This window comes from Sorex araneus, chromosome 1 (genome assembly GCF_027595985.1).
Source record: "Sorex araneus isolate mSorAra2 chromosome 1, mSorAra2.pri, whole genome shotgun sequence".
NCBI lineage: Eukaryota > Metazoa > Chordata > Mammalia > Eulipotyphla > Soricidae > Sorex > Sorex araneus.
Window position 1 is genome coordinate 170,792,096 of NC_073302.1, and position 22,937 is coordinate 170,815,032.

General features: G+C 35.4%; 1 protein-coding gene across 1 annotated transcript in view; it reads right to left on the reverse strand.

Moving 5' to 3' along the window:
- The window catches only part of MCTP1 (multiple C2 and transmembrane domain containing 1), a 670,427-nt gene that overhangs the window by 165,744 nt on the left and 481,746 nt on the right, over nt 1-22,937 (reverse strand). The window contains exon 15 of the mRNA XM_055131251.1: nt 22,568-22,687. Coding sequence (XP_054987226.1) covers nt 22,568-22,687 — 120 coding nt within the window. The remainder of the gene's footprint in view (nt 1-22,567; nt 22,688-22,937) is intronic.

Genomic DNA, 22,937 nt, shown 5'->3' on the forward strand with positions numbered 1-22,937 from the left:
AATGCTGCTTCTTTGTCATTCTCCTATTGACACTGTCATCCAGTGATGTTAAGAACTGACAAGGCTCTCTGTTTTGCACTCTTGAGAAGGAGTTAGTGACATAAGAAAAATTGTTTCTTAAATATTTCAGTGACCATTCTCTCAGCTACACTGCTCTACTCTGAGAAGCCCATGGAAGCCACATCACGAGTGTGCCTCTGTCTGGGGCAAGGAGACAGAGCAACATGTAGAAGGCATAGAAAGATAAAAATGGGCTGAATGTAAGGGTGTGAGTCTCAATAGCAGCCCCCAACTGTCAGTTGTAAAAACAATTTTCTGAACCTTACTCACTCACAAGGTTTACTTTATACTGATAGTTTAAAAAATCGGATCTTAACTATTATTTCTCCTTCTTCCTCCAGCAAGTTCTTCTTTTGCCAGTCCTTTGGAACTACCGACCTTCTTGGTTCTCTGATTCTTCCATGCAATGCATCCTTTCTTCAAAGGGACTATGTTGGCATTTTTGTCCTGATCTTGCAGGAATCTACTGGTGATTGTTGAATTTTGCTCACCATAGCTGGGGCTTCTGCATATTTGTGAGTGCATATGTGCACATATGTGTTGCTCACATGTAGGCGTGTGTGCATTCATTCTCCTAATGCACCCAGAGGTGATTCTAATCAGTATACCCTCAAGTGAACTGCAGTATAGCAGTAGAGCTTAAGGTGTGACCCCTCACCCACCATCTTCATCTTCAGTTGTGAGATTATTTAAAATACAAATACTGGGGCCACAGTGATTATACAGTGGGTAGAGCATTTGCCTTGCATGTGGCAAATCTGGGTTTGATCCTTGGCATCCCATATGGTCCCCCAAGCACCACCTTGAGTATTTCCTGAGTGCAGAGTCAGATGAAAGCCCTGAGCATTGCCAAGTGTTGCCCCCAAACCAAAAATAAATAAATAAATAAATACAAATATAATACTTGAATTTCACCTCCACCTCACTACATCAGAAAGTTGGGGTCTAGATGTTAGTGCTTTGAGAGCCTTCCAGATGATTCTGAAACAACTTAAAACTTGAAACCTTATGCATTAGATAACTGACCTTTTCATTGTTTAGTTAAGACCTTTAACAAAGTCTTGTTTAAATGTGGTTCCTGACACATATCAGGATTTTTCACATGCTTTGCCTTGGATGACTGTGGTTTTTCCACCTGTGATGAACAAGATCCCAGGTAATATGCATGCATATCAAAAGCTTGAAAGCACCTCTAGGACATTATACAAAGTTCTATGATCTCTGTTAAGTTGTTACGTTCTTACTAATAAATTCAACAATAACCTATTTCTCAGAAAAGTGGGTCCCATTTATGATTTAGCTATTAAAAGAAAAAGTGTTTTTACTCTATGGTGCTGGTTCTCAGTCTTTGTAACGACTTACAATACCTGAAAAAAAAAAAAGAAACCAAAGGCCCAATTCCTGTTGCTTTGCAGAGCCAGGCTGAGAGGTAACCATCTCATTCCTCTGGAAATGAGATCTCTGCGGTTTGACAAAGAGTACTCCCTTCCAGAAGGGATGGCTGCAGTTTTATTTAAAAAAAAAAAAAACAACCCTCCATTGACTGTATTCTGGGGTAGCAATGTATGTATTTGTATATATACTCAGGAGGTGGGTAAATTAGAAAAAGAAGGAAACGCCATCCCTACCAAGGTCAAGTCCATCACCCCTTCAGGTCAAGCCTCATCCCGATATGAGAATGTTTCAGTTTTTTTCAGTAACAGAGGGGGCTCTGTTGCCTCTTGTGGTTATTCAAAAACTATGAGAAGCAGTGTAATGGCAAAAGATCACAAACCCACCTGGCCAACCACCTGTTTTCCCACTCTCTGTTTGCATCTGCAATGTCAGTCTCATTTAGCTCAGATAAGACTGATCCCTTGAAACTGCTGGTCCTTCACCTGTCCGGTATCCTAGCCTAAGCCTGACTTGGGAGGGCTGGTGAGCAGCTGGAGAGAATGACTGTTGGATGATCCACTTTTATGGCAAATAAAAAGAACATTTCTGAGTTGAAAAGTGCACACTGCCATATTCTCCTTTTAACACGTATCTCATTTGCTTGTCTCTGTGTCTGCTTATTTCTACTGTGGAAAAGCCAGTGTTCTTTCTTGGACATGTACTTTCTTTCTCTCCCCTCACATCTTTCTAAGTAAGTTTTAATAAAAATTATTTTGCTTCATTAAAAGTGCAAACAAACAAATAATGATTTAAATCTCTCTCTGAATATGATTAAAATCAACATGCAACTCAACTAGACTTAATAAATGTGATAAGTGAAGATTTCATTTTACTCCTGCCTAAAATAATTTTCCATGTTAAAAAGTAAATCATTCAGAAACAATTTATTCAAGCATCCCTGATATAAATCTAGTTCCAGTATCCAAAATTCAAGGAGCCCCTTGAGAACAAAGGAGTATACATATGATAAAGTTTTATGGTTTTTTGAATTCCACAAAAACATCAGATATAGATATTTATAGGTGTGACTTCTTACCTCAAAGTAAAATACACTGATGAGATTTTAATATCATTAAAATTTGTTCTCTTTTAGTAGGATATTTTTTAAGGGGGCCCACACCTCACTGTGCTAAGGGCTTACACCTGGCTCTGAATTCAGGGGATCACTCCTGGTGGTGGTCAGGGGAGCCCTCTTCCTGCTGTACTATCACTTTGGCCCCTAAGTAGAATAGTTTCATAAAAGAATGCTTTTTAGGACCTAACCATTGGGAATCTCCATCTAGAACAGTCTGGACACTTAGTGGGCACTCAGCCAGTGAGAAGAAGGAAGGGAGGAGTGAAGAATGAAAGCACATCAGAGTCATGCATATGGCCTTGTTAACAAGAGTATTAACTTTCTGCAATAAATCAAAAGTTATAGTTCTAAAATCATCATGTACTATTTCCACCTATGAATTAGAAATAAAGGTACGTGTGGTATGGAACATATGCTCTGCAACTGCTTGAATTAATACGCTGCTGTCAATTATTCCAAAAAAATAACCAAGAAGAAAGGAAAGAAATGATCTTCCTTGCCATTTAGAAAACAGAAACGTAATAGCACTTGGGATTTGTGTAAGAGTAACAAGTCACAATAGTGCCAGACCTTTGGGCTCGGAGCTCTTCCGAGTAGAAACAAAATTAAACAGCTTTAAATTGGTAAGGATTCTGAGATGCTAACAGCAAATGACAAAATGTGAGACTGGGTGACTTCATCAGAAGTCTTTGTGCTTGTGGGTTTTTAAAATTTTTATTTCTTAATACTCTGAGTCATAAGTACTAAACTATCATGTGTGTGTGTGTGTGTGTGTGTGTGTGTGTGTGTGTGTGTGTGTGTGTATTGGTTTTGGGGCCATATCTGGCTGTGCTCAGGTCTTACACCTGACTTTGCACTCAGGAATCACTCCTGGAGGGCTCAGGGTACCTTACTGGGTGCCAGGGATTGGAGCCAAGTAGGCACCTGCAAGGCAAACACCCTACCTGCTATAAATCCTCTCCAGCCCCTTATATTACATTCTTGTTTCTTTATTATTATTATTATTATTATTATTATTATTATTATTATTATTATTATTACTTGAAGGACTGTAAGAGAAACGAAACATTATATTTCAGACAAGAGGCCTCATGATTTCTAAGACTCCAGGTTATGTACCCTACTATTCAGCTGTCACCCACCTACAGGGGGTCAAGATGCAAAGTAAAGTCACCTCTGAGCTAAACTGTGAACTTAAGACCAAACAACTGCATAAATCAGCAATAGGCCACAGACCATCAGCTAAGCCTGGAATTTATGCAAATAACACTGCTTACATTGAGTAGATCATGGTGTAAGCGCTTCCAGCCTAATAAGTGAATAATTGGAAAACTTTTATGGTACAAGATTGCTACCTACAGGCCAAACTGCAGAATGACACACAAGTCAATTAGGGTGGAGGAGGAAAGACAGTTGGTAAACAACCTAGTGTCCAGTCAATAAACCCAGATGTGGGTGAGGACTGCGTCCTATACATTAGGATCAGTATGCAGTGTTTTGTTTAAGATAATCTGGTTTTAGAGTTATCTATCAGTTCCCACTTTTTTCTTTTGGTAGTTTCTTTCCTTTTTTTTTTTTTTTCAAAAAAGGTACACTGCTTTTTTGATGAGAAAAATGTTCTTTTCAATAAGGTATCTTAATAGCTCCAAATGTATATTGATTCTTTCTATAGATCGTACATAGAAGCTGTGTCAATAATTTTTTGTAAACAAATCAGTCACAGAATTTGACATTAGTTTCCACGTTTGGGGCAAATCTCATGAGGAAGAGGGGGTAATTGCTTTTTCATACTCCTAGACTCTTCATGGTTTTGTTCAAATAATAGTTTGTCTTGCAATAGAATAATTTTATTTTCAATGGCTAAGTATATAAAACTGATGTAGACACCTCTGTAATTTATATAAAAGTAATATTTTCTGAAATATAAAAAGTGGTTCAAAAAATACAAATCTTTAAAACCTGTAAGATAAGTTATTAGAAATGCATTTTCCCTTTAACTATAAAGAAATTCTGACTCTAAGAGAGTAGATTTCAAAACTGAATAATATATTATGGTTAAAACACATCAACAATCTGTCACACCATATGTACAAATAAACATATCCCACTATAGCTGCACATGCCACAAATGAGGCCAATGAAACATCTGAAAGGTAAAGCGAATACTTCTCTCTTACTGATGTAAATAACATTGTCAACATTTTTTAAGACATGCACAAATGAAGGTTATTTTTCTTTACTATAGCAATTTATATAGTTCATACATTCTCTTCATCCATTTGATGAAAATGTTGCTCATATCCTTAATTTAAACTCAATTTAGAACATATTCCAGGTTTGTAAGGAAAGAACATTGTTCTTCATCATTGGTTTTGAATAAAAAGTGTTGAATAATGAAATGTTGAATAATAAAATTTAAGTAATAAAATTCATGTTTGAATATTACAACTTTTTAATTAATACAGACCTTTGAAATATTTAGAAGTAATAATCTAAGGCAAAATTCAATTAAAAAGAGTTCAAATAATACAAAATTATTAAATAAAAGTCAAGGTATTATTAATAAATATACTTGTTTATTCTGATTTACAGGTAACTTTATGTTTGGTATTTTTGCCCAGAAATATGAATTTTAAGCTAATAAGTGTTGCAATTTAGGTGTATAGTAGAATTTCTGACTTTAAAAGTGGAAGTGATGTCTCATCTATGGCATATAGAATAACAGAGTGGGAGACTAACACCCAAGAATTGTAGAAATAAGTACCAGGAGGTTGACTCCATGGCTTGGAGCTGACCTCACATTCTGGGGAAAGGGCAACTCAGAGAAGGGATCACCAACTATAATGTAGTCGAAGGCCATGTGGGGGTAGGGTGTTGTGGGCTGAATGAGGGCTAGAGACTGAGCACAGTGGCCACTCAACACCTTTATTGCATACCTCAACAGCTAATTAGAGAGAGAGAACAGAAGGGAATGCCCTGCAACAGTGGCAGGGTGGGGTGGGGGGAGATGGGATTGGGGAGGGTGGGAGGGTTTACTGGTGGTGGAGAATGGGCACTGGTGAAGGGATGGGTTCCCGAACTTTGTATGAGGGAAGCATAAGCACAAAAGTTTATAAATCTGTAACTGTACCCTCACGGTGGTTCACTATTTAAAAATAAAATTTAAATATATATATATATATTAAAAAAAAAGTGGAAGTGATGAAAACATTTACCTACTGATGTTATTTTTCCTACTAGTTGGATCCCAAATAGCAAATGCTTTATGTATGATATTTCCATGTCATTTGTAAATGACAAATGTCATTTTTCATGGCATTTATATATTTTTATTTTACTATAGGGAAGATAAAAAGAGCAGGTTGGTCACAACTCACAACCAAAGCAAACCCTAAAAACCAGCCCCCTTCACCCATCAGACTGACCCTATGCTATGGGCAGAGTTATTCACATGAAGAATAATCCTGTTTCCTAAACTGGGGATTAGTTTCAGTTCACCAGTGCATTGCACCAAACATACATATTTGTTTATATATGTATATAGTTGTATATAGTAATAATATAATTCTGCAATCAATTTTATAACTTCAATTGTATTTAATTAAGTAGGCAATATATTTTTTAAATACTTTTCTGATTCAATTATTAAGAGAAATTTTCATAGACTGAGGACAAACCACATGTTTTTAGAAGCAGATTCACAGCAAATTCTCTGTGAAATTTATATTTTATTCACCCTACAATATTTTTCTTCTCACACAGTTCTCAGTAAATTAGGGGTTTTTTCCCCAACAGATTCATACTTCGTTGGTCAGTTATAGTATAAGCAGAATTAATGAAAATGCTCAGGATGGGTAAAAGCATTATTAATTAAAGAGAAGAAAAAGTTTTAAAGTTTTTCCTCTTAGGCAAAACACTTTATAAAGGACTTATTGTTAATTACCTAAGATATAGCTCTGATTGTACCATAATAAATTATAAATTATAATAGAGTAAGAATTTTCCTGTTTCATTTAAAAAGCCCTTGCGAAGGAAACAGAAACCAAATAATAACAATTGCATTACAGTTGGTGGATACTTAACCCAAGGCAGTCTGTCAAAGCTAACTAAAATTATGGATTGTAAGAAAGTGTCATTATTTTGTTGGAGTAATTGTGATGTTCCTGGAGAGGGAGTCACCGCATTTGTATGTTGTATTAACATGAATTATGTATTGGGAAAATACCCAACTAGGTAACAAAATAATTATTTCTTAGCTTGCAGAAATATATTTGATATTCTTCTTGCTTATGTATTGTTATTGTTATAATGATAAACATGAATGAATTCTAAATTTACATTATAAATGAATTCTAGACCCGTCAGGTCTTTTTTATAGCAAAGGATGTTACTTTTGTCTTTGTTACATTTCTACAAAACTTATTGGTAACATACTTCCAGAAAATGCCAGCCAATAAAGTACACTAAAATAATTTTCTTCATAAAAGCACGGTGATCTTTGGCATCATTCACTATTTTCAAAGCCATAAAAGAACAGATAACAAATATATGACTCACAAATTATCAATTATGAAAAGTAATCTGGTTCAGAAAGCTGCACTAATGTAAAAAGATGGATCACTTGTCACAAACCAATAAAGGCTATTGTTTGTGAATCCAATATTTGATTTTATCATTTATGTTAGCCAACTTTAAATGATTTTTAAACCACATTATTTTTTGAAAAAAAATTGTTATAAAGGTGAACACAGGGGTTGGGGAAAGAAGAAACCAGATGTGTAATCTGTCATCCCTGAAACAATTTATATTCTTACCATTGAATCCAGTCTACAAATTTAAATCGCAAAGGCCCAGTCTTTAGAGATGGATGCACTAGAACGGATTCTACCACGTTCCAAAGAATGGACAGTAAGCAGGGACATCAGCATGATTACGATTCTATCCAGTCTTGTGCCTTAAGAAGGATGAAGATGTGTAGCTATGAGGTTTCAGGGAGTTTGAACCCTGCAGGTTTTTTCAACTTGTTTTTGTTTTGGGGTCACACCCATGGATACTCAGGGGTTACTCCTGACTCTTCATTCAGAAATCACTCCTGGTAGGACTCTGAGGACCATTATGGGATGCTGAAGATCCAAACCAGGTCAGGAAGACAAGAGCCCTTCTCAATGTATTATCTCTCTGACCCTCAAACCTCATGTGCTTTATTTTTTAAATACCCAAGCTTTATTACATTTATTCTAAGGGTAACTGCTTTTGCTGATCTTATAACACACAGTAAAGTGAACAACGATGCTATCAAACTCAGAAAAGCTTTAATTTATTCCATAATGTTTTCTTTTTATGATTTCAACTGTATACTCACCAACTTAGAACTTCCTCTGAGTTGCTTAGCCAGAAAGTTCCAGCAGGATTTTATCTGGAGGTTACTCTTGTGCTCTGAGATGCTAGTGTAATCCTTTACACCTGCTTATAATTAAGAACTTGGATGTCTAAGAAACTAGACTTTATCTACAAGGGCAGCGACAAAATGTGCCTATGTTATATGGAGGTGGCCTTATTCCCATCCTAGAAACAGATTTGATGATCAGATGATAAAGGGTTCAGGAGAGTTTCAATTTGGCAGAAAATGGCAATGACCACAACAGAGAGAATGAGGTGTTACCCTGGAATAATGAGGTTCCCATATGAATTTCTACTGGAACATGATGAAAGAAGAGACCATGGACTTAAGAGCAGAGAGGGCTACTCACATCTTAAACGTAGAGAACAGTGGACTACTTCTTTCTCTTATTCAGAGAAGAAACACTAGAATTTTCTAAAATAAACAGAAAAGTGGAGATCCCAAAAGCTTAAATATATATGGTAAGAAAAATTAAAGCATTAAATCCTTTCTGCTCCATAACCTCTAATGGTTTGTTTGAAGTTAGGTTGTGAATTTTGCTTGAAATAAAACATGTATATGTTCTTGGGCATATTCTTCCTTAGAATCTGAGGATGAAACAGAGGTTGGAGAATGGAGATAATTGAGTAACTATTCGATCATAGCAATTGCAAGCTAATAAAGGCCTATTGCAGCTAAGTTTTTAATAGAAAATGTGCTAATTGACCAGTTTGGAGCTCAGAACAAGTATGTGGCTAAGATGTTTGATTGCCTTGTCTGGTGATCAACTCTCACACTGTAAAATCAGAGTTTCTATGACAACTACTGAGCTTGCTGATTAAGGAATGGGTGGCAAATTTGAGGGGAGAGTTTCTCCAAATATCACACATTCCATTAGCCCTCACACTGAGTGGCTAGCAGGCTCAAAGGCTAAGTATGCCTTTTCTTCTCCCTTATTCAAAACATTCATTTGCCTCAGTCTTAACAAAGCTTGAATCCAACTACTGTATAAACATTGTGTAGGACTTACTTTTAATTGGGAAGAACATACAAAGCTATGGCTATAATATTCTTATGAAAGTGAGATGTCAACATACCCGGATGAGCATTCAACTTCATGAAGAAAAATAATACTTTCTGAAGTTTCTGGATGGTGCTAGTTTCTAAGTCAAAGACAACCTGTTCACAGCAACTTTCTTTCAAAGATGGGTATTTCATCATCCACAATTTAAGACAAAAATCCTTTTTTATGTCAATGTCATTCTAAGCCAAAAGTCAAAACAGGTGTTAGATGCTAAGGCTGTAACCAAAATATTCCCCCTTATAACCTGCAACCCCGATAAGACTTCCCTCGGAAATATAATGGTTACATAGCCCTTGTATGGCTTTAACAAACCCCTATTTTCTCCTTTCTGCTCCATACAATGTGCAGTCTATTTGTACCCATTCAGGACTAAATTACAGATAAAGTTACAGCAAATTTGTTTTCTCAAAAAAGCAGTCAGCCTTAATATCCCTTGAGTAATAAAAGCCTTGTCTTTCATTCAGAACTAGAACTGGCATAATTTTCTCCAAGAAACAAACTCTACTTCCTGCGACAATGGACCTCTTCTTAAAATTCTGAATGGGATACAGCTCAATTTGCAGGTGTTCAGGTATAAAGGTAAAAGGGCATTTGACCCCCCAACTGGCAATTGTTGCTGTGGTAGGTAACTTCAGTCTCCTAGTTATATCATTCTATTAGATAAGATGCCAGAGTTTTCAGCTCTGAATTACAGAGGTAGGCTCAAGTGAATCAATAATTTATACAGATATATCTCATTCATTCTGATGGTATAAAGATACATACCAACAGCCTGCTGCAGTCACAGGACAAAGCCAGAAAGACATTATTTTAAAAGATAGATAAAGTAAAACCCATTTATCTATGCAAGCAAAAACATTACATAATAATGACCTAATGGATTATTAATTTGATTTTTCAACTGTTTTAACAAATTCTGTGATGAGGTAAATGAGCTTCTTGTGAATCTCAATAGTATTGCTCTGGCAAATGTTAAGCTAACATTTAAAACTTTCAGATTGATTTTAAGATAGAAAAGCAGTATAATAATACAAATCATTAGAGAAGATTCATGCACCTGAGAAGTTTACATTAACTAGCTTAACTAAATCCCTCAAATATTTCATTACTGAATTTTAGCCTAAAATTAGTTTCCAAAATATGAAGATCAAATACATTTAAGAACTGTACACTAAGAATATTGTTAATATAGCCTCATGCTTTTAATCATTACCTGGGGAAAATTATATAGGGTTTTATTCACTAATATTATGACATTTTTATTAACTCATAATCCCTCTGCTAACAGTGGTGCATTAAACAAGTTATAATTAAGAGAGCAGCAAATATTAAAAATGCCTACTTTAAAATTCTTCAATCATGTTCAATGGAATCCTCTAATGCACATGTTCCTCTAAAGGAAAGTTGAACCCAAAGCAGCATGGTTACAATGCAAACTAATTATCACTATCCTGAATGACTAAATGATGCTTCCATAAATTCCTCCAGTCTTATTCTTAAAATGAAGAAAAGTCATAATCTAAACAGATTACAAAAATATCCCCGAGCAATTTTGATTATGAATAGTGACTGCCCCTTTATAGACCTAAAATTTTATTTGAGGATAAAAAGAACTAAACATTGGTCTCTTGATCATTTTACCTTTCAGTTCAAGGTTTGACATTGAGTTCAAACTTGGTTTAGGATGACTGCAAAATTAATTAGGGCAATAGATCCAAGGAGAAGGAAGATACTGAGTCGAGGATGTACTTGGGCACTCTATTTTCCTTTACCTGTAGAAATTATCTCTTCTCTTTTCCCCCAGTGAAACCCCTGGGGAAAATGCGGCAGATGATACAAGTCCGAAAGAAAATAAAAGAGCAGGCATGGGGGCTGATGTGGGGCAGGGGTAATGGCGTGAGGAAAAAAGACAGTGAGAGCAAGAGAAAACTGACACTGTGGTCCAAGTTAAAGTTCCAAGTTTTTCTATGTGATACTCTGGGGCTTCCTGCAGTAACCAGTTAACAGGTCTGCCTTCCAAGAAAATATAACTAGTCCCTTAAAAGTAGAGAGAGAAAGGAGAAATAATGGAGAACCTTGTTCCTGACAGGCAAGAGGGAAAGGAGAGAAATGTTTCCACACTGATCTCATTAAGATGACGAGAATAATGAGTGGGAATCTTATGTATGAATCTCATAGAAGATAGAGGAGGGCATAAATGTAGCCTACATTCATCCTTTTATGATGTCTGATATACTACATTTATGCTCAGCTTCATCTGATACTACTGTTGGGGGTTTCTGTTACAATATTACAGCTTTAACTTCAAGTTTTGCCACTGGAGTCAGCTGAGTCAGTCATTGAACACAGCTTTATTGAGTGTGCAAGAAAACGGGGAAGATCTGTTAATGGCATTTCAATGCATCTCAAGCAGAACAGCGTGAATTTATTTCTTGTCACTGGTTCCAGTAATGGATTAAAAATACTGACAAATGGTATTTTTTAGTTTACAATCTATTTTATTTCCTAGTTCCTTAAACTTAGGTTAAACATTCCAGTCAATTAGAAATAAAACCCAGGTTCAATTATATGTGTCTCTAGCATATTTTTGGAGAAAGAGTCATGCATTTTCAGCAAACACGGATAAAACATTTTTCTTTGTGACATATATGTCTTTTGTAAGTTCAATACAGAATGTTTTCAAAATAATTTTAAGTTGAATTATTTTTCAATATTTTGAAAGCCTACAAAGCTCAAAGAAAGACAAGTCTGTGTTGTTGTGACTGTGAACATTATTTAAATCTAAATGCCCTTCTACAGAAGGACTTCAAAGCCTATAATATGGATGACTAAATTTAGCTTTCTTCATTACAACAACTCCAGTAGCAATAATTTGTTATACCAAATTTATTATTGGTATACCTCAAATTTATAAAATGAAGCAGGCAACATCCTGCAAATTGTAACAGCATGTCAAAGTATGATCCTGTTTGTCTCAGAACTTGGACTTCTTTGTAAAAATACATGTTATTCTATTATATTGATTACTGTAAGCTAGAAAATTAATTTATATAATTTAAAGGAAATTTAGGGTGAGAGCAATATAATGAATTTGTATTACCGGTTTTTTTTTTTCAAAATAATCCTGAAGATCCACATTCCTCCACCAACCAAGCTTATTTAGTATAGGCCATGGCTAGATTCATTTTAGCTACCATTACATTAATATGGATCAATATGGATCAATAGAGAGGGTTTAAACTGTTTAAGCAAGTCAGTGAAAAAAATTTTTAACCTGGGAAATATATTGTTAACATGTCTACAATTAACTATGGGAAATAAGTAATTTATACTACTTAGAGATTAAATGATATTTCATTACTTCTTAAAAACGTACCTCACTTAAACACACAACAATTCTTACGGGTCCTTTATCAGGGGCCAAGGAAATAGTTTAAAGAACTGGGGCACATGCTTTTCATGGAAGAGTCGGTGGTTTGACCACTAGCACTGAGTAGTCCTCCAAACACTAAAGCGACTCCTATGCAGAGTCAGGAATAGCCTCTAAATACCACCAGGTGTTGTGTCCAAAACAAAGCAAAAATTCCTAAAACAAAAATAAGTTCTTTAGTATACACACACAATATCTACATGTATTGTTTTGGGAGCTATACTGTGATATGGCCTCAACTAAACAAAAAAGCTCATCAAAATGGACGTTCTTATTACTTAAACTGCAGAGATAATACTAAGCAGATTTTTTATCTGAAGCTATTTCAGTCTTCCCAGATCAAAACATCCCTTAGCAGGATATACTAAGGATCAGAGCTCCAAGTGTAAACACTCAGAACACTAAAGGATAATGCCAGACACTAGATTTTCCTTAATTAAGGTCAATTTGATTTACAATCTTCAGAGATAGAGACAGATTTATCTCTGCCTTTCAGTCTCTGTCTGTCTCTCTGTTATTTTTAGCTCTCAATGCTGCTATGTTGGAAGCATCCATTATATGTTACTGGGGAGGAGAATTAGCCTCTCAGTGAATTCGTAGCCCATTAATTGCCTCTAAGGTAAAATGATCTCTAAGCTCACTTCCAATTTTAACACTCAATAGCTTTATCTCCATTCTTCAAAGCCCAGTCTACCTACCTTTGTAGACCTCTTTCCTGTGTCTTAGGAAGGGGCTATATTCTCAAGCCAAGGTGAGATAAATGTGTTTCTGGAATTCTGAGCAACAAGACTTGAATATATTATATTATATATGTGTATACACATATATCATATATTCCATATAATATATTTATAAATGCATAATGTCTATGTGAATATGCGCTCACATGTGTGACATCTTCCATTGTACGGCTAGACTTTTGGAGTCTATAGGTTTTGTGAGGCTTTTTTGGTTTTTCTTCTTTTGATTTTCTATAGCATGTATCCCAAAATCTAAGCAGTGGTCTTACAAACTAGGTATCTTTTTTGGAAATTGGGAACTCAGATGAAAAGTTTTAGTCTAAATTAACTGCACAGAAGCAGATATTTAGGATTGAGAAAGGAGTTCCTAGTCTGAAACTGAAAAAAATAATGAATAGAAAACATGCACATGGCAGCTCTCACCTAGGCTGAGGTTTCAAATTATAGTTACTGGCCTGGAACTACACTGAGACAAGCAATACAACGGGTTCTTGCAACACAAGACCCAAATTCCATACAAAATACAAATAAGTTTTCTGCATTGCTGCCTAATTAGGGAAAAAAAGCATCTCAACTATCTTTTTTTTTTTGTTTTGGGGTCACACCCTGCGATGCTTAGGGGTTACTCCTGACTCCGCACTCAGGAATCACTCCCGGTGGTGCTTGGGGTGCCGCTGGCTGTGTGCAAGGCAAGCTTCCTACCTGCTGTACTATCTCTCTGGCCCCAGAATTCAGCTATCTTAATTTTCTATTGCTAATTAATTTTCTGAGTAGTAGACATCACTTTACAAATACTTAAATTTATATACTGCCAGTATATAAATTACGAATAATTAATAGACAACTTTTAGTCTTGGTAATCTATTATTTCAAATTAAATCTAAAAGATTTATGTAATTGACTGAGGGAAATATTGTTCAATTCACCAGCGTTCTATAACCTAAAACAGTATGCTATATTCTTGTTTCAAACATGTAAATAGTGCCTGACATGTGCTTGGCAGGAACTTATGTATTAATGCTAACGATAAAAATGCCACAGAAGAAGCAGTTCTATGTAGGTAAGTGGTCTATAAAACTTATATTCACATACTATTGGCAAACTGGAATTATTTTGACAATTTAACCAGGAAGAGCTAGATAAACTTCTATGCAGAATAGAAAATAAGATAAGCATTCTTCACTGTTTTCAATGACTTGCCTACTTCACAACCTTTTATTTTGCTTTTCCAGTGACATCTAATAAGTAACCAGCTTAATGATGTATGCTTAACAATGTTCTCTTATATATCTCTGACACAATAATATTAATTTATGTATGCGAATACTATCTATTGCCATAAATATGGTGCAATGTGTGGACAAGTCCTCATAATGAGAGGTCAGAATTAACATTCACCTGCTTTTCCATTTTGGTAAAGTACTACAGTTTTGGGCATCAGTGTAGAGAAGAAAAGTCTCCCTGGGATTTTTATAAGTGAAAATTCAATTTAAATATCTATAAAAACAAATAAAATATTTCCTTTAATTGGTCTCCAATATAATAAACAATTTTCATTGAAAAAACACAATTGCTTTCTCTTTGCACTGTATACAAACTACTGAGCATCCAGACGAGACTTTACCACCAAGAGCATGAAAGCAAACACAGCTAAATTCACGTCTATTTGTATGCATTTTCAAAGGGAGGATATGGCACCCCTGGGAGCAAAAATTGACTTGTGGGGAGGAAAAGAAAAATCTTCGGTATTGTAATTATTTGTAGTCCACCCAAAGCTCACCCTTCCTTACATCTTCTTCCCTGGTATGTCAATTGTCCATTAAATTAAGTGGCAGTTTTTTTCTTTAGAGGAATAACACTGGGAACATTGAGAAGCTCTAATTTAATAAAAATTAAAAGCCACCTTTAAGCTTTGAAATATTTTATTCCATCTTAAAAATGAGGGCTGGCCCTAATTTTATCTAGGTCTCTGTTTATACTTCTATATAATTTCGGGCTTGTCTTACTTTTTAGTTTTTCTCTGATCTCTTACTTGCTTCTCTTTGAGTCAATACCTAATGACTGTTTCGAACACAAGAAATGGTCTACTCTTTCATCTTCACTCTGTGACTCATCTCTAGTGTTACTAACACCTGCTGAGATTTGGACCTCTGTCATCACAGCAAAGAAATCAACAGCAAATAGAGAGTCATAATTCACAGACCAAATGTAACTGACTGCTGCCTCTATACTCAATTCTAAATTCAAAATGTGGTAATATGACAAGCTGGGAAGGGTTCATGAAAAACAAATAACTGTGTATCAGGCTAGCATATCATTTGAGAAATTAACTCCAACTAATACCTAATCCAAAGATTTGCCTTCATAACTGGTCAAAACAGAAAAAAGGGGACAATAAAAAACACTTGAGTCTATTTCTCGATGGGAACTGTCAAAAAGGGGGCATGAATATTTGTGGAGAGTGAACCTACTGACTAAAGTATACAAATCACTACATTTCTGTTACAATTTACAATGTTTCAGAAGTTACTGATCTTTACAAAATTTTACTAAAATCCACTTCCATAATTTCATTTAAACTTTTGAAATTGTAAAACATTTCCTTTGCAAAATATTTGGCAATGACATATGGCTTATCATTTTGTTCAGAATGCATATCCCAACAATTTAAACTGAAGTTGGGAGGTAGCTGGCATAGAAATCTTGGGACAGATAGTGAAATATCTTTAATTTCATAATTTTGATCTGTAATTAATGGTGACAGAAAAATAAGGACCACAAAAAAAATTTTAAAGAATTTTATAATGATGTCGAGACTGAAATAGTTTCAGAATATCACACTGAAGAACAGGCCGAAAGAGTCTGAAGAAAAGAAGGTGGCCTGAGGTGAGAAGGGATAGCAACAGTACATCGAGGTGACAACACTGAGGCAGGGTGTTCCCCAAGGACTCTGATGTCACTCAACCCCAACTTTCACTGCATGAACCAGTAAGGTTCCCAGGAAGCCTAATTCCTGAGTCAATACAGTACCAGAGTTACGTTTGTGATATTTATGGCTTATGTTTGATTGTAATGTAGCACAACAGCAGTGTATCTTACCAAAAACGTACATAATTTTATTTTCCCTGTGGAAATAAAAAAGGAAAAAAAATAGTAGCCTACTACTCTGAGTAGAGACAATACAAAAACTGTGTAAGATGTGCTCTAAGGGTGATATTCTTCTTATTGTAAATACAAATTAAAACTTAGGGGACATAAGTTTTCCAGAGAGCAATAGACTCTGTGGCTCATGTGATTATCTCACTTCAGAGAGCAGTAGACCCTTTTGCTGACATGAATTAAAATAAACATAATAGGGCCTTGTCACTCTATAAAGAGAACTAAGAACTGATGTGAAGAAGGGCTACATTTAGATACTATAATGACTTACAAAAACAAAACCAAAAAAGTCGATACATTAAAAATAGGCCTACAATCTAGAACATCACACCTTGGGAAGGATGAAAGGGATTTAGTCAAAATGTTGTGATCCACTGATATCTGATTTGCTACATTTCTCAGGATTCAGGGCTGATTTTAGCTAATTGTGATCAGTCTGAAAACTCACTTCTAAATTGTGACCTGGATTTTATGCAATTGCAAGAATTTACATGCAATGCTCTATGAAGAGAACCACTGAAGAAAATCTAATGTTTTCATTGATCAATGTTTGAAAATGTTTTCTTTCTTGGATCGCAAATAAATCTGGAGGAAAATATATGTTTTAAGTGTCAAATCGAAGTGCCAGTATGAGCATATAAGTAAAGCACGTGATTTACTGAAAATAAATTTATAGCAGTAGAATTTTTTAAGTGTCAACATTCTCTGATTTTGTAAAAGTAATTTAGGCAACTCGGCAGGTTTCTTCTAAATTGGTGATATTCTATATAGCTATTTGTGAAGAGAATGTTTTATATACTTTTAAAACATATGGGTCGATTAAATTGAAAGGATTGTTTAGTAAACTTAGTGTTTATGCCAGAAGAAAGCATAAAAGGGTGAAAAATGGGCCTAAAAGTTTAAATTTTCACAATATTAGGAAGATTTAAGAACAAAGAATAGTACCATTCATTATAGATCTGTCTGTCTTAACACTTCTTTCTTTGATTTTAGGAATTCCTTATGAAGAATTTTGTGGGCAAAGGAACAAAAATTACACCTGGAAAACTTATAAGCTTTGTGTAGGCACAACAAAACAAAACAAATAACACACAAAAAAACAAGATTTGATAAAAATCATTTGAAAATTGCCATAGAGTTGAAGCATAATTTTATTGTGTGATACTATTAGACATTTCTTTAAGTTTTAAAATAGAAGCTTCTGCTAGAAACTGGAATTTAAATTCCATATGTCCAGTACAATTACTCGATATTGTTCAGTCATATGAATGCTGGCTTGAATCACAGTTGACATAGACCAGCCTTTGTCTCATGTTGAAATTTCTTCTTAAGCAACACTCCCTTTTGAGTCCTTGAACATGAAGGCCATTTAAAAATGTCCTTTTTGTTGGTAAAAAAAAACGCTTCGAAAAATCCATATGTTTTTTAATAGCTGCAGGCTTTCTACACAGGAAGTACTTGATAAGGCACCTTCCAGTGCCCATTGTCCTCAGGTCTTTGTATTCTATTCCCTTCTCTAAGTTCAGTTCCTCTTCCCCGGCTGGTGCTTCCTCCATCCCCCACTCCCCCCCATCATTTGACTACACAGAGCTGCCTCATGTCACTCTTTGCATACATCATCTGTTTTTTTCTCTTTTCCTGCATAATGGCTCAGCTTTTCTGGGTGTAGCTGTTGTCCCATGTGATCCTTTACTAAAATGGCAACCGAATAAAGGTGGAGCACAAATTATCTTGGAAGCAAAGGAAACCAAGCATTTGAAAAAGACTCAGAAAGGGATGAGGAATGAACCAGAGTGGCCTGGGTGCGTTGCTGTAGAGGGAATTCTCAGTTCTTACACAAAACGAACACATGGGTACCAAGGCAAACCTGAGGGCAGACTCTCATAGCAAGCCAGGCTCGCAGACTGGCCAGTACAGAAGTTCAAAGCCAACAGTCTTCCAAATACGAACAGAAACAAATGGGTTTTATGAGTGAAAGTTTAGCATTCAAACATGCCATTCTGGAGCCCAAGGTACTTTGAGAAGTTGACATTCCTTCATAATTTATGTTCATTGTTCCTCTAAGTAAAATATGTGTCTCCCTCTGCTTATTCTGTTAGGAATTATACTTTAAAGGCGGAGGACATTTTTGATAATGCACATCTTAAACTTTTCATTAAACTACCAAATTTAAATTCTACCTTTTTGTGCACTCTGACATTTTTGTCTGGCATTTTCATTAATTTTGCGACATACATAAATGTAGCTGAAATGTTAGCTGATCAATACTTTGTCTCTCTCATGTAGCACTAGCGCTCTGTTCCCTAAGGACCACACAGCAGAACAGAAATTAAATGTGTAAAATATCAAATGTTAATGTTAAACACAGCGGCACTTACTGTATAACGACAGAAAAGGCTAAAACAATTCCAAATGGACAGATGGCACCACAAATTATCTACAATCACATTTAAAGATTAAAGTTTGTCCTATAAAATAATTCTTTGATGCACACTGAAATGTGTCCTTTTACTGATAGCTCAGTTGTCCAATTATTTTTTTGTGCTCATTACAGTGAGAAATGACAGTACTGGAAAGAAAGAGAAAATGTACACTCTCTTTTTTTTCTCTATGTTGCACCCAGTGACATCCACATGAACACAATGTCTGGTCAAGAGCTGGATGAAAATTGGGCCCAATTTATAAGACATTTCCATGTCTCCAACACATGACTCCAAAAGACAAGGATGGCCTTATGTACCACGCATGTCTATACTCACTTTTAGGCATGTGATATTCACAGTAAAATCTAAAAACCTAATTCAAAGCACACGAACAAGGACATTCTCAGGATTGTGATTGCTTCTATTTGATCCATCACCTTCCAGACCAATTTCAGCTTCTAATATCATCAACCAGGTTTGAATTCCCCACTGCACACTGGCCATGCTACAAGGGCTGGGAGAGCGCTAACCCTGAGTTTCTTGTGCTCTCCACTTTAATTGACACTGGAAAAATGTATTGTTTTTTTGCTCTGATTTGATTATGCCGCATTTAATTTTGGAGAGGAAATTAGGAAAGAAAAATCAAATGGAATAGAAAGAAGGCACTTCAACATTATAAAGTTTACTGATCTGGGCCTAAAACCAAGCCACATAATGGTACAAATGCATGTGCTCCATGAGGCAGCTGCATTTATGAAAAAGTGGGCCAAGTGGAACCAATATTATAATAATAGACCCGTTATCCATCAACAGGGAATGATGGGAACAATATGTTTGTAACAATGGGGTGCTGCGCATGCTCTTAGCCTAACAGAAAGCAGTTCTTTTCAATACACTGGCCTAAAAAGGTTCTGGTTATACAATGAGATCTTTGAAACATTTCAATTAAATACATGATTTAATATCTGAAAAATAGATACAAATCTAGCCATCACTTTTCTGAATTATTATGATACACAGATTACAAGGTAGATATTCAAAAAGCTCTCAGAAATAAAATGTTATCCACAGTGTGTCTTTGAACATACTATTTAGCTATCCTGTGCCTCAGTTCCTCCCTCAGCATATTGAAGAAGTAGCATTATCTACCTCATAAGGTTGTTGGGAAAAACAAATTTATTAATACAAGGAAAGAACCTTTATGAATTAATGCCTTAAAAATCCCTTAAGTGATTGATAAGCTAGTGTCACATAAGAATATTTTTGTATTAGAATTTAATCTGAGGTAAAAATAGTTATTGATAAAAGATTGAGAAATGGTTTAGAACTTGAAAGGAATTTAAATAGATATCTAGGAAAAATTGTTCCAATAACATGAAGTTATGCCTATCATCATTTAATCACTACCTTAATTTAACTACCTTAATTAGAACTAGCCCTTATTTAGCTAGTATCAGTGAAGAGGGTTTTGCCAACTAAGAAAAAAATTTCAGAGTGATTGGTTCACAGATTGGAGAATTTCCTTAGACCATCCTATTCTATCAGAAGCCTACCAAGAGTAAGATGTTTCAGAGGACTCTGCAGAGCATAAAGACAAAAAAAAAAAAATAGAGTCTGGGTTTTCTTTCTCAAGGAATAGCAAGTTCAAGTCAAATAAATAAATGAAGTTTGGTTTTATTATTCATTGTTTTAATTACATTTAAAAAGAATGAAAGCCAGCTTTTTTTTTAAAGCTTTTTTTTTTTTTAACAGAACAGTTATTATATATTATTGTTCCTTGGGTCCTAGAAATAGAACAGGAGTTAAGGTGCTTGCCTGATAAGCATCAACCATGGTTTGACAACCAAACACATATGGTTTCTTGGTCACTACCAGGAGCGATCACTGAGGACCGAGTCAGGCGTAAGTCCTGAGCACTGCCCGGTGTGGGACAGCTGCTCTACCCACAAAGTATTGTTCCTTCTGACGTGCATTCATATTGTAGGTGCGCGCTCTCTCTTTTTCACCATAAGTCTAAGCCATCCCTATTTATATCTCTCTTGTTCCCTTTATTTCATGTATGGTGCGCTCTGCTTGTTTCATAAGAATAAATCTACTAGAAAGTAACCATTAGCTGAGAGATATTATTACCTCTCTTCTCCTCTGAACTTTCACTCCCTTAACAGTAAAATCACTCAAGCATTATCAGGTACATGCACATAAGTTCCTTTGAATTTCGGTGCCTGATTTTTTTAATCAAAAAGAAACTGTGAAAAACAAAATCTGCCATCTTGAATTCATTTTGCATGAGTGACCTCTAGAAGCCAGATGAAGTTTATAAAGACTTACACAACACATTGTAATACCGAAGCATTCAAAATGAACGTTCCTGAACAAATGATATAATTATATTGTGTGTTCTATTTTCAAATTTTACAAACAGCTGTGGGGAAGAATTTAGGAGGAGCGAATCAAAGATGGTGGCAAGACCTTTTTCATGGAATATTATTGTGTCTGTTAAACAAGGCCCCGTGGAACCTGAAAGTTGTGGTATAAAACATTGATAGAAACTCAATATCACTTTTCCCCCTTCTCATTAACATCAAAGTGCTTCTATGCTAGTGGAAAATCATAATAAAATTTGCCTAACAGCAACTCGAATTTATTATGTGACAGAGCCAAATAAAAGACTATCGAGAGAGGCAGATTTTCTTTTCTAAAATGTCATGACGATGACAATCGCTTTTCTCAAGGAGACAACAACGTGTCTATGGGAAGCAGGCTGCCTAACTTTCTGGTAACTTACAACACAAAAGAACATGCACACTCTTTGTTTCATGTGCTCAGACATTAGTGAAAGTCCCGTCCAAGGCCCAAGAGGAGGACAGGGCTCAAAGCTCTAAACAGACGTGCATACAATAATTTGAATAGTAATACTAAAACGTTGATTTGTTACTATAATTAAGGTTCTTTTTCCAAGTCCCCCATAACAAAGTCATAGTCTGCTAAACTGGCAATTCTAAGGAAGTATAAAATAGTTATGTTGTAACAAAATATGACAATAACATAAAGAATTTGAAAAGAAGAACTCCACTTAAACTTCAAACCAAAATCCTGAATAAGCAAAAATAATGTGTGAGCAGAAAAATCCCAGCTAAAGCTTAGAGGAAAGTACTTCTTTGGATTTTCTGGCTCTGCAAGTTGGTCTCTTCAGCAGTTTTTAAATAACCAAAGCAAACGGCTACAAGATGAATACTGTTGGGGGCCTATTTGGATCTATCAAAGTCTCCCAGTGCCTTTTAAAAACTGAAAATCTCAGAAAAAAATAGTCTCTAAAATAGGTCACATTCTCTTCAATGGATTCATATACTAAAGTATTATCAACTAGCATTCATTCTACTGTCAATGCATTGCATATTTTGAAAAAGAGTCTAGAGGATGAATAAAATTAAATTGAGGATGGTCAAGACTATTAATTTTTTAACACTAAGGACTTTTCTTGGCTCCACTATTGGGATTTGGAATTATGCAATATGTAAAATTTTACATTTTAACTGTCACAGAAAATTATACATAGGCTAAGATGTCTTGCGTTCTGGAAATCGGAGGGGGTATATATTCTTGGACTCAGACCTTGAGCAATCCATCAGGTTTCTACCCACGGCAAATCTGTCCAGTTAAGACTTAAAATAGGAGTTTTTAAATGGCCACATCAACATAACTGTTACTATAGCCACAGAAACATGCAGCTATGATGACTGCATTTAATGAATAACAATGTAAGTAATACAGTATGATCATACCACAAAAGCAGCAAGGCTCCTTGGGGGCGAATCCCAATCAAAGCAACTATTAACGTAGTACGCAGCATTTACAAGCACCATGACACAATGCTTCGTTCTGATAAAGTTTCTTAGTAGCAGCTGGGAGAAAGATGAAAATGTTATTAGACTTTGCAAGACAAAACCCCTCAGATATGCTATAAAATTCTTCAAGCTTATTGTGATTTAGAAAGGCAAGTTAATAAAGTTATAAGACTACATCAAACAGTTTTGGCTCACAAGTTAAAGAGAAAAGAAGTATCTCTGGAGAAAATAGAATGAACTGTTATAAGAGTGATTTCTTAGCTAATATTCTCTCCTTGGTTGGACTGCATTTGTTCAAAAGAAAAAA